Genomic DNA, 13,570 nt, shown 5'->3' on the forward strand with positions numbered 1-13,570 from the left:
CCTCCCATTTCTCCCTCCCTCCACTCTCTCCCACCTCTTTCACTCTCTCCTTCCCTCTCTTTCCTCCCTCCCTCTCTCCCTTCCTCCCCCTCTCACTGCCCCTCCCCTTAGCTGTACATAATGATATAAATATCATTAATGTTTACATTGACTTGCCATGTACATTTATTGACCCGTTGCACCCCGTAATTAAATTACAAGCCTTTAGGGAGATAACACTCATGAAAATAATGATTATTGTCTAAATATTTACACGCTTTCTTGCCCATAGCTCACGTATCACTGATACTACCCTTTTGTCGTGCTATGTCGGAATGACCCGCAAAAAAGTGTCTTTATTTGGACAAAGTCTCAAACTTTTCTCTGAGTGTACATAATCAGGTCATGTATTGGCTTCAGTTATTAAAGAAAGGAATAAATTTCTTGTAGAATGTGACCGTGTCGATCATAGCAACAATAGCGATGCACTGGAAGAGATTTGTGACAGCCTATTACAAATATAGCCTATATAGCTATAGCTATACCTATTACAAACAGCCTATATAGCTATTACAAATAAATGTTCGTAATTGATTTATTTTATGGCAGAGCTGTCGTAAAAATGATCAGAATTGTCCTTTTTTCCTGCTATGTATACAAATGAATTGGGGAAGTTTCAACACAAACTTTCTATTTGAAATTAAGTTCCTACAAGTTTCAATATTCATGATAAACTTTCTTACTTTTGTTATTAAATGGCAAAATTCTGCGCAATTTGATTGGCATTTTTTTCAGCAGCTAGAACAATAGAATTATTATAAATAACACATTGCCCAAACGTTAACTCCTTGTGTAAATTGTAACATGTAAGAATATTTTTAGTTTGCATTTAATTTAAGGATGTACACAATTTTCTATCTCAAGAAAGTTGCTTTTTCATACCTGCTCTTATTTTCTTTTATCCCCGTCGTAAAAACCAACTTATTGAGCCACGTCTTGTCAATAGAATAGAATAGAATAGAAGTGAAAAATAGTGAAGTATATGTAGTATAAAATAGTGAATAGTGAAGAAATAGGCCCATGGCCTGTTGCCGATTCTTGAACTTTTCGTGTCTTGATTCTCAAGGGATCCGGCCTTTGGAACCCGATCTTTCCATAACTGACGATTGATTGAGATAGCTGCTGGACTTATTGCCTGGTTCGTAATTTGCTAGGCATTTTAAGACTGAACATATGCTCCTGCATCTGTCTCTTATACACATCTCCTTGGATGTTCATACTCGGAGCGTCAACGATGCTATCAGGGAGGCTGTTCCACATGTCGGTGACTCGAAGCGAGAAGAAATGTTGTCGCATGGATGTGTTCCAACGCTGTTTTTTTAGTTTATAGCCGTGGCCCCTGGTGTTGGTTCTTGTTTCAAATTCTAGTAATCCNGTTCCACCAGCAGCTGGAGACCTGTTCCACCAGCAGCTGGAGACCTGTTCCACCAGCAGCTGGAGACCTGTTCCACCAGCAGCTGGAGACCTGTTCCATCAGCAGCTGGAGACCTGTTCCACCAGCAGCTGGATGAACTTCCACCAGCAATACCAAAATTTTCAACCGATTCACCAAATCAAATCCGTAGTGAACGTTGAATTGACTCATAAAATGATGGCTGGTGGGATTATTATTACTATTCTACGAATCGATTATCCTGGCGTCTTGTTTCAAACGAACTTCGAGGACACGTTACATATAAGTTTATTACCAAGCAAAAAATAAAGACACGAGGAAGGATTAGAACGGACAAAATAACTAAGCAAGAGATTCGTATGCCCTATGAAAAAGTTCTTCAGGCGTCGACTAAACACCGACAGAGGAGCCGATGTTACGGAAGCCGGCAGACTGTTCCAGGTTCTGGCGGGGACGGGGCGCATGCCGGAGGCCAGTATTGCCAAACTTTACACTTGGTTCATATTTTTTCCGAAGGTAAGAACGCTAGAGGGCATAACGGCCTATGAAGTCAAGTGCTCAAAGCTATAGCGCCGGATGTCCTGAGCCACAAAATAAGCTTGCTAAAGGTAAGTAATGCCATACTGCATGTGGCCAAACCTACACAAGTTTCAACATTTCTCCACCCAAAACAAACCTGAGCGGACCTAAACCAACATCATTGGGTGTGAGAAGTTAGAAAGGCGGTCCAAGTGTGCTGGTAGAGCCAGTCATTGGCTGCAAGAACGCTGTGAGCCGGGACAGCGTGAATATGTTAGGACAGAAGAGGTTAGACCGAAGTAGGTACAGCCGGATGAGGAACTGCCTACTTATGAGCGAGCATGCTTAAGCAGCGGCTGAAGGCCTACGGCGCTATAATATTTCGGCAGTGTGCCGCTTGTCTGGCTTCAGGGCTTATTTAAGAGTGAAATTTGTGGCCCACGGCTGCGCCCCTGCGGTGGCGACCAGTGAACGCCGCTGCCAGGGATGGAAAGCAAATTGCATTGAATTTTACTGGGCTAATAAAATCTGAGTCGGCTCGAGGAATCGGTTCTTCCACGATAAGGATAATGGTTGCCTAAAAGATGTCATATTAAACTCCGAATCTGTGAAGATTATTAAGAAATTCCATGATAGGAAATTTTCAGTATGTAACAACCACAACGTGAATTTTTCTGCCTGGAAATTTATTCATGTCAAATGCAAAAGTGAGTATGTCTGTTTTTTTTATATATATTAGCCTGTGAATTTGAAACAAAAATTGAATATAAGTTTGCTCTGCTAGTAATTTTGTAAAAAAATTTGAGGAGCCAACATTTCAGCGGATGTGGCGTGTGAACAGAGAAGATAACAGAGAAAAAATTTCAAAAATTATCGCGAATTTGTCGAACATAATTTGAACGACTCCCAGGCAGAATATCTCCAAAATGTAAGGCGATATAACATAGTGATATATAGCATTTGATTCTTTATCGGATTTTGTTTCGGAATTTATTGTCAGTCAGCACAACATGGCGACTCTCACTTGTAAATAGTAAACATTGGCGAAAGGGCATGAGTGAATTGCTTGTGACATTAAATATTTCTTATTATTTACGTATTTTGAAACATTCCGGTGAGTGAAATTTAATTTTTATCAGAGACAATCTACTACATCGTAAGTTTTTGGATAAAAAGATAACATTATCCTATATTTAGATTGTACCTAATTTGTTAATTCATCTCCAATCTTCAGGAATATAACAGAAAATCCCTTCTATAGGCCTTGTAAAATTGATTTTATGTACCACAAATCATGTTTATAATCATTTGACTTATAGTTATTTGTAACATTAGAGGCATAGTGGATGAATTTGGTTAAATATTCAATAGAATAGGTATCAAGTCCATCCCCAATCCAATATGAAATATTAGGTAGAATTGTTTAGAAATTACATGTAGAAATGATTTTCCCCGCAGTTAAATTTTAAAAATTGCAAGCAATTTGCAATATTGTATAGTAATTTCAAAAAATTGTGGATATAAATAATTGTTTCACAACTCACAAGTGATTTTAGAAAATCTCGCAACTCTGCGTGATCTTCAACAAAACGTTTAGATTCACTTGTTTACATTGTGATGATTACGTTCTGTAGGACATTTTGGTGGGAACAGTAAAGCAATGCGGATTCTGGAAGTTGAAAATTGTATTAAATGACATATTTGCAAAGTGCAAAATGCAATTTTCATTTATGCAACTGCATAAACAAAAGTTTATGAACAATAAAAAAAAACTAACGCACGCACAGACATGCCGATTACATTGTTAGACGCGTCTAAAAGTCAGCTTTAGAAAGCATTAATAAAAGAAAAAAGTGAAATTTTTCGATTTTTAGTGAGGTCGGTCCCCTTAAAGGAACAGGTATATTTGGCCTGTTGTCATGGCACTTTTGTCTTCTGCCTTCAATGGAAATGATCTATTCTATTAATTAAACCAAACCACAACTGAATAGAAAATCCAAAGCTAGTGTGGAAATCTGGACAAGTAATACATTTTAATAATCTCATGCTTATGTAAGTAATGTAACAGAATAAGACTGAATCTTGAAATAATTTTCTCAAAATGAACTGGGACAATTAAGAGTTGAGACAAGAAATTGCCATGACATAAATAACAGGACAGAGGATAAAATTTGTTCTGAATAAACTTATGAACTGGGACTTTGAAACTGGTGTCCTGGCAATGGCAATTATGAAACAATATGAGACAGCTGGAAATGAAATGAGAATTAACATAACAAGACAAGATACAGCTTGAAGGCTTGAATATATGAGACAAAACGAGACGTTTTGAACAAGCAGATTATGGAATAACAACATAGCTCCTGACTGTTAATAAGCAGTTGCCAGTCATTTGCAGAGTTGGCAATGTATGGCTGAATATTGAGTGAATGATGTTTCTGTTTGTCCTTTGCCTTAAATTGTACAAGTTCAGTAGTACATGTTCCAGACAAGTTGAGGTGTGCATTGCAAGTTATCAACACATTGTCTATTAGTCTTAATGCTTTTCACTAGTTAACTGAAAATTTTTTTTACAATTTTTGCTATGAATAACTTAAAAAAATACTATGCCAACTATTACAGAAAAGTCTCAGAATTTTAAAAAATACCAGCAAAGTTTTTGTTTTCATATGAAATGATTAGCCTATTCTTTTGTGGCAAGTCAAGATGTCCCACTCCATGTTTTGGTCATATTGATTTCACAACAAATATATTTGATTCACACTGAGATATATATGATGGAAAGTTATTTTATAATTTTGTTAGATTTAAAATAGTTAGATCTAAAATATCGAGCAGAGTGAGATCATTGTGAGACATAAGAAAAAATTGGTTTCTTGGCATAAAGGCCCAGGTATATTTGAAATCTTCATCAGAAATTATGCAACTATTAATTAACTTCAACTGAATTTATATTAAAGGCTTTAACACTACATATCACTTGACATACCCGACATCAGGAATTCCATCCTGATCCAAGCAGCTTTGTAGCTGTCGTTAGGCAATCAAACCCCACAACTCATAGTTTTAAAAAATATACCCTATACCATTTTATTGATAAGTGGTCAGTTAAGTTCAGTATATATAATATAATATAGTGCAAAAATAGAGATTTAAAAAAATTGAATTTTTTTTTTCAATCATGTAGCTTCTAAGTTACATATTGGTAGTGATATGGAAATATCACGGCTTAAAAGCCATGAATTTTGGTTTGATCAAGAATTTTTTGGCTTGCAAAAATGTAATTTCCCAAGGAAATTTGAAATGAATGCAGATGTGTTCCTACAGTTACTGCAGCCTGATTAAATGAAAATTTTACACTTTACAACTCTGCATGATGTGCATGATAATAATTTGTTCAATTTAGATTATGCTGGAACATTTGATGTTGCTCTTGTTATGAGAAATGAGTGAGACTCAAATAGCAATTGAATTTTTGCCAATAAGTGAGTCATATTGACCCAGCTACATAGCATATCAGTTTAAATTGTTCAACATGAGATTTTTAGCGCATTTTCTCATTTATGGAAGAAAGACAATATTGTGCTTGTCATGTCTAGCCGTCCATCTGTCTGTCTGTCTCTGTCTGTCTCTCTCTGTCTGTCTGTCCATCTGTCTCTGTCTGTCCGTCTGTCTGTGTCTGTCTGTCTCTCCCTCTGTCTGTCTGTGTCTGTCTGTCTCTGTCTCTGTCTGTCTGTCTCTGTCTTTCTGTCTCTGTCTTTCTGTCTCTGTCTTTTTTGTCTCTGTCTGTCTGTCTCTATATGACCAACTGTTTCTGTCTCTCTGTCTGTCTGTCTGTCTCCGTCTGTCTGTCTGTCTCTGTCTGTCTGTCTCTCTGTCTGTCTGTCTCTGTGTGTCTGTCTCTCTGTCTGTCTGTCTCTCTGTCTGTCTGTGTCTGTCTGTCTGTCCATCTGTCTGTGTCTGTCTGTCTGTCTCTCTGTCTGTGTCTGTCTGTCTGTCCATCTGTATGTGTCTGTCTGTCTGTCCATCTGTCTGTCCGTCCATCCGNACACATAAAAACCCTGTAGAGGTTTATTATTATTTATTTATAATAAATAAATAATTTATAATAGGTGAATAAATAATTTATTATTATTTATTCACCTAGCCCTGGGATAATTAAAAAATTATTCTTAAATGTAAAATGCAAAGGAAAATTTATAATTTGGATAATGGTTTTAGAAAGAATTTTGACCCTGCTGGCTACAGTTGGGTGGACATTAATCATAATGGAATTGGACAGACGGGGAGACAGAGCCTCTGAATTTTACTCGTGTATATTTAGAAGTTTCAGAGTTTCACGCTTGCTCACTCATGTTATAACCTATTTGTGTATCTATTAAATTAAAAACTCTTATTCAGAGAATTTTCATTTTCACAAGAAATAAAATGGATTTTGGGGGTTCAATCCAAAGCTGAAGAACCCCTGACAAACCCTGTAACCCCTTCCGCACATTTTAGTTACTTGAAACAGGGATTTTACTCATTGCCTGCCAAGAAATGCTTTGGCCCAAAAAAATGCTGCATAACATTTTTAACGTCATATTCAACTACACCCCTGCATCCCCTTTAACCCCCTGCCATCCCTGACAACCCCCTTAACCCCTGCCTCCCCTGTAACCCCCATAACCCCCTGCCATCCCTGACAACCCCCCATAACACCTGCCCCCCCCGCAGGTATGTGGGGTTACCTGCGCAGTGGCAGGGCATCGTGAGCAACGCCCTGGACCGGGGGGGCCGCCCCCAGCCTCTCGTAGACCCCCGACACATCACACAAGTCGAGGTATGGGGCCTCATCACACCATCACATTTATCTAATTAAAAAATTGTTCTTAAATGTAAAATGCAATGGAAAATTTATAATTTGGATAATGGTTTTAGAAAGAATTTTGACCCTGCTGGCTACAGTTGGGTGGACATTAATCATAATGGAATTGGACAGACGGGGAGACAGAGCCTCTGAATTTTACTCATGTATATTTAGAAGTTCTCAGAGTTTCACGCTTGCTCACTCATGTTATAACCTATTTGTGTATCTATTAAATTAAAAACTCTTATTCAGAGAATTTTCATTTTCACAAGAAATAAAATGGATTTTGGGGGTTCAATCCAAAGCTGAAGAACCCCTGACAAACCCTGTAACCCCTTCCGCACATTTTAGTTACTTGAAACAGGGATTTTACTCATTGCCTGCCAAGAAATGCTTTGGCCCAAAAAAATGAGTCTGTCTGTCTCTCTGTCTGTGTCTGTCTGTCTGTCCATCTGTATGTGTCTGTCTGTCTGTCCATCTGTCTGTCCGTCCATCCGTCTGTCCATCTGCCTATCTGTCCGTCCGTCCGTGACCTCATGTTTTCATCGACGAGAAAATGAGCTCTCTGTCACTCACTGCAGCGGGTACTGAGTTATATTTTTTCCAGTTCTGTGCGTCTCCCCGCCATGTTCGGCAAGAAGAAGAAGAAGCCGCAGATCTCGTGTCCGAGCAACTTTGAGCATCGCGTGCACACCGGCTTTGACCAACAGGAGGGCAAGTGAGTATATAAATAAATAAAATGCTTTTAAAAATTAATTTTCAAAGACAACACTTCTGAAGAATCCAGTGTCTTGGATGTTCTAGTTTTATTTTGAAATGTTAAAAAAATTAATTTTCAAAAAATTTTAGTATATAAAAATTTTGTAAATTTCAAAATTATTTATTCTGTCAATTGATTCAAGCATTGTCTCCAGCTTTACACAAGTGTGCAAAATTACAGATTGATTGTACATGTAAGTGTGACAAATATCAATTATAAGATTTGTAGCAGACAGACAAACAAACAAGAAGTGAAGTAAAAGAGAAGTCTTGTAATGTATACATAATTCTTATATTTATATATACATATATATCAATATTAGTATTATATGGAAGAAGTTTCTTGTTGAACCAAGAAAAGTAGTTGCTGTGTCCTGCCTTTTCATCTATTAACGTCATCTGAAGAATTTTTTGCTTCCTGAAAATTGCAATATAATGAATTCTTTCGTCAAATATCAATAAGTACATAAATATCACATAAATATATACATGAATATCTATCTATCTAGGAGAATAACAGTAGAGCCTCATCAACCCTTCACAGTATATATATTATGTATTATTTCGACTCCTCTTGTATGTTTAAATATCCCTCCTACCCTTGTGTATCAATTTTTCTCTTAACCTTTCATATAAAAATTAAAAATTTTATCTTCATTTTCTCCCTCGAATGTATACATATAACCCTCCCCCATATCTAACTCTCCTCACCCCCTGTATATGAACATACCCACACACATGAACACCCTGTAGAGGTTTATTATTATTTATTTATAATAAATAAATAATTTATAATAGGTGAATAAATAATTTATTATTATTTATTCACCTAGCCCTGGGATAATTAAAAAATTATTCTTAAATGTAAAATGCAAAGGAAAATTTATAATTTGGATAATGGTTTTAGAAAGAATTTTGACCCTGCTGGCTACAGTTGGGTGGACATTAATCATAATGGAATTGGACAGACGGGGAGACAGAGCCTCTGAATTTTACTCGTGTATATTTAGAAGTTTCAGAGTTTCACGCTTGCTCACTCATGTTATAACCTATTTGTGTATCTATTAAATTAAAAACTCTTATTCAGAGAATTTTCATTTTCACAAGAAATAAAATGGATTTTGGGGGTTCAATCCAAAGCTGAAGAACCCCTGACAAACCCTGTAACCCCTTCCGCACATTTTAGTTACTTAAAACAGGGATTTTACTCATTGCCTGCCAAGAAATGCTTTGGCCCAAAAAAATGNGCATTCATCACATTTGTCTGCATCGCATTCATCACATTTGCCTTCAAATATACTATAAATTTATTGAAATAAACTTTTCAAATCAAGTTGAAAGTTCAAATAAGAGTGACGTGACGAACTTATTTGGCTTGTATGAATGATATACATTTGTTGGCTTGATGTCTTGATAATTTATATTTGTGTCATAATTACGTCTTAATTTAAATCTATGTATCTTATTATGTAGTATTTTTTTGCCCCCATCTACCTCTATATATATTAGAATCTATATCTAGATTCTCTATCTATCTATATCTCTTTAATTCTTAATGTCTTCCTGTAATTGAATGATCATCATATTCGAAAATATAAAGTATATATTATAAAATTAATATCCTATAAAATTAATTATCAGTTTTACACCCTATGCCATCAGAACACCACCACTTTAACATTAATGCTAACGACTCATTAATCTTTTCCTTTGATCTTAATCGCTTATTAATCATTTCCTATAATCTAATGATAATTAAAATATCTAAATAATTAAAATGATGACCCCCAGCCGGGCCACCCCCCCAGCGTGGCCCGCAGCAACTCGCTGAGGTCAACGAGTCCGCCCCCCCCGCGGGGGCAGCAGCGCCCCCCACCGCCCCCCACCCTGCACGAGGGCAGGGAGCTGCAATATCCCCACGAGGTGAACCCCTAACTTAATATTTACATATATCTATATTTGTATTATATATATTGTTGCTTTTCACCTGTCCCTCCTTGTCACTTCGTCTCTTTGAGATGCTAACTAATTGAGATGCTTATTAATTTGAGACTGAATAATTGAGACGTTCCGCCCCTTGTGAGCGATGATTGATTCAAGGTTTTGAATAATTGAGACCTTCACCCTTGCTGGCGATGTTATCTTCTGACCTAATAAATAGCTCGATAGCTGAAGCGCTAGCAAACCATTCTACTACTACTACTACTAAATATTACTTCCTACTAACCATTCTACTACTACTACTACTACTAAATATTACTTACTACTAACCATTCTACTACTACTACTACTACTACTACTAAATATTACTTACTACTAACCATTCTACTACTACTACTACTACTACTACTAAATATTACTTACTACTAACCATTCTACTACTACTACTACTACTACTACTAAATATTACTTACTACTAACCATTCTACTACTACTACTACTACTACTACTAAATATTACTTACTACTAACCATTCTACTACTACTACTACTACTACTACTAAATATTACTTACTACTAACCATTCTACTACTACTACTACTACTTCCCAGTAAAAATTTACAGACGCGGCAGCTTCTGATTTGGATAAACCAGAAGCTGGGGCGACTCTAAATTTTGTTGGGGTTATTAATTAAAGAAACTTTAAAATAATAGTTTTGTATAATATCTTAATATAAGAAGTAATTACATGTCTTAATAAGTTATAACTTACCATAGCCCATTCACTCAAGCTGGGGCGACTCTAAATTTTGTTTGTGTTATGATCTTCATCATTCGTACATGTGTCTGCTAAGCTTCCTACATGTCTAGTGATGTTCATATTTTATGCAGCATCTGTAAACCGTTAATTATTTATTAGGTTATTGCCAATATCCTTCTCTGGCTACTTAATAAAAGCATAATTAATTTAAGAAATAAATTGTATGAAAATTCGTACAAAAGCTTTTTGGTTTTCACTTTTCATGGTCAATTTTTTTTTTGGTTTTCAGGGTCAACCTTTTTGGTTTTCAGAATAAATCTTTTTTTATATTCAGGGTAAATTTTTTTGGTTTTCAGGGTCAATCTTTTTGGGTTTTCAGGGTCAATCTTTTTTGGTTCTCAGGGTCAATATTTTTTGGTTTTCATAGTCAATCGTTTTGAGTTTTTAGCGTCAATCTATTTTTGTTTTCAGGGTCAAATTTTTCGGTTTTCATGGTCAATCTTTTTTTTCAGGGTCAATATTTTTTTGTTTTCAGGGTCAAATTTTTCGGTTTTCATGGTCAATCTTTTTTTTCAGGGTCAATATTTTTTTGTTTTCAGGGTCAATATTTTTGGTTTTCAGACTGAATCATCTCGGTTTTCAATCAATCAACGCAATTTTTTTTTGTTCTCAGGGTCACCATCTGCGTACACCATCTGGTCCCTCCTCAGCTGGCTCCTCTAATGCTTCTGGCCACCAGCAGCAGCAGTTCAATGGACATCCCCAACAACCCCCGCATCCCCAGCAACCCCAACATCCCCAGCAACCCCAACACCGCGTCATGCACCACGCCTCTAACCCCTCCCTGCACTCCATGGGTCCCCACAATCCCCAAAATTCCCACTTAGGGAGGCTCAATTCCCACCATGCTTCTAATCCCCACCTGGCCCATCCCCAACATGGGGGTTCTGGGCCACAACATGTCGGACCACATCCCCAACATGTCGGACCACAGCGTTTGTCTTTTATTTTTATGTTCATTGGCTTGTTTGTTATCGCAGTTTGTTATCGCTGTTGTTCTTTACAGAGAACGGGCCACCAACACCCTCTCCCCCACATCCTGCCCCCTCGCCCCCCGTTGAACCCTCAGCAACAACAGCAATATCAACAGCGACCGCCTTTTAACCATCCGCATCAACGGCATCCACCCCCCGCTCACCTTCAACAACAGCAACAACAGTTCCAACAGCAACAGTACAATAACAGCAGCATGCCTCAGTTGTCACCAAATAATAACGGATTTAATCACCAGCAAATGATGCATCAACAGCAACAGCATCACCTAAACCAGCAGCACCAACAACAGCACCAACAACAGCTACAACATCAGCACCAACAGCAGCAATACCAACAACAACAACAGCACCTTCAGCAACAGCAGCACCAACAACAGCAAGAGGCGTCTGGCTTAACCCCGCCTTCGGAGTCTGAGATGAAATCTTTCGGGGTGAAGGGGATTGAAGGAACTCAGGAAACTCCCCAGAATCGTGGGCCTCCATCCCCAGGAAATCATGCTTTCCATCCCCCACCTCCAGGTCCCCCTTCAGGAGGAAGGGTGACCCAAGGCCCCCCATCTGGAGGGGATATGGGGGATCAGAACGGCAACCCCCACCAGAACGGAGGGGCGCGACCAGGCATTCCATCCCCAGGGAGTCAGTCTGGGGGTAGTGGGAGCTCCGTCCCTCCCTCTGGGGGAGGAGCTGGCACCCACAACCACCACCGTCTGTCCCACGACCAGTTCAGGGCCGCCCTGCAGATGGTTGTATCCCCCGGGGACCCACGGTCGAGGTTATCAAACTTCAGCAAAATCGGGGAAGGCAGCACCGGGATCGTGTGCCTTGCCACGGACAACGCCACGGGACTTAAAGTAGCCGTCAAAAAAATGGACCTCCGTCGTCAACAAAGACGAGAACTTCTCTTCAATGAAGTGGTCATCATGAAGGAGTACCAACACCCGAATATTGTCCAGACACATGACTCGTTCCTGGCGGGGGACGAACTGTGGGTGGTGATGGAGTACCTAGCGGGTGGTGCCCTCACTGACATGGTGTCACAGTCCCGACTGGACGAGTGCCAGATCGCCACGGTGTGTCAGCAGTGCCTTATGGCCCTGTCCTTCTTGCACTCTCAGGGCGTGATCCACAGGGATATAAAAAGTGACTCGATTCTTTTGGATTTGGACGGACGTGTCAAACTTTCCGATTTCGGGTTCTGCGCGCAAGTTTCCCCGGATTTGCCAAAACGGAAAAGTTTGGTGGGCACACCGTACTGGATGGCACCGGAGGTGATCAGCCGTCTTCCTTATGGACCTGAGGTGGACATATGGAGCCTGGGGATCATGGTCATGGAGATGGTGGACGGGGAGCCGCCCTTTTTCAACGAGCCGCCCCTGCAGGCCATGAGGCGGATCAGGGACATGCCGCCCCCCAAGCTACGCAACGCCCACAAAGTCTCCCCGCGACTCCAGAGTTTCTTGGACAAGATGTTGGTCCGGGACCCCAGCGAGCGGGTGTCTGCAGCAGACCTCCTGCAGCATCCCTTCATGAGGATGGCATCCACGTCTGCAGTCCTGCAGCCGCTCATCGCCGCCCTGCAGCGTCCTGCTTAGAACTCCTGGCATGTCTGCAGGCACGCAGGCTGTGACGGTTGCCAGCTTACAAACAAGATGGTGACTGACATGATACAATCTAGATGACGGCTGATATGATTCAAGATGGCGGCTAACATGATGCATTAAAGATGGCGGCTGGCATGATGCATTAAAGATGGCGGCTGAAATGATGCATTCAAGATGGCGGTTGATATTAAAGATTGCGGTTGATATTGTACAAGATGGCGGCTGACATTATTCAAGATGGAGGCTGACATTATTCAAGATGGCGGCAGATACGATTCAAGATGACAGCTGATATGATTCAAGATGGCGGCTGACATGATTCAAGATGGCAGCTCATATGATTCAAGATGGCAGCTGACATGATTCAAGATGGCAGCTGACATGATTCAAGATGGCGGCTGCGGTGCTAAATTAAAGATGGCGGATACAAATATTTACACAATAGCATTCACAAAAGGCCTTAACTTAGTGCCTGGTCTAGTATTAAAGAGTTATATTTTGCACATTTCTATTGAGTTAATCTTTGACCATCTCGTTAATTGTAATACTGCGTTAATTGAGATGAATTTTACCTCACTGTATTTAGTGTAAATAACGACATGTTGACGGCTCGAACTGGGGATTATATGAATGTATGTTAATGTATTAATGTATG

The 13,570-nt window shown here is 39.3% G+C and overlaps 1 protein-coding gene across 1 annotated transcript; it reads left to right on the top strand.

Annotated features, from left to right (window-relative positions):
* Nucleotides 1-2,222: 2,222 nt before the first annotated feature.
* On the top strand, nt 2,223-13,500 carry LOC108675187 (serine/threonine-protein kinase PAK mbt-like). The gene is made up of 5 exons (XM_047883166.1): nt 2,223-2,239; nt 6,668-6,773; nt 9,351-9,482; nt 10,933-11,298; nt 11,653-13,500. Exons 1-5 carry the CDS (start codon nt 2,223-2,225, stop codon nt 12,904-12,906), a joined length of 1,875 nt encoding a protein of 624 aa, XP_047739122.1. The 3' UTR covers nt 12,907-13,500.
* The last annotated feature ends 70 nt before the right edge of the window (nt 13,501-13,570 follow it).

Source organism: Hyalella azteca, unplaced genomic scaffold, assembly GCF_000764305.2.
Source record: "Hyalella azteca isolate HAZT.00-mixed unplaced genomic scaffold, Hazt_2.0.2 contig12169, whole genome shotgun sequence".
NCBI lineage: Eukaryota > Metazoa > Arthropoda > Malacostraca > Amphipoda > Hyalellidae > Hyalella > Hyalella azteca.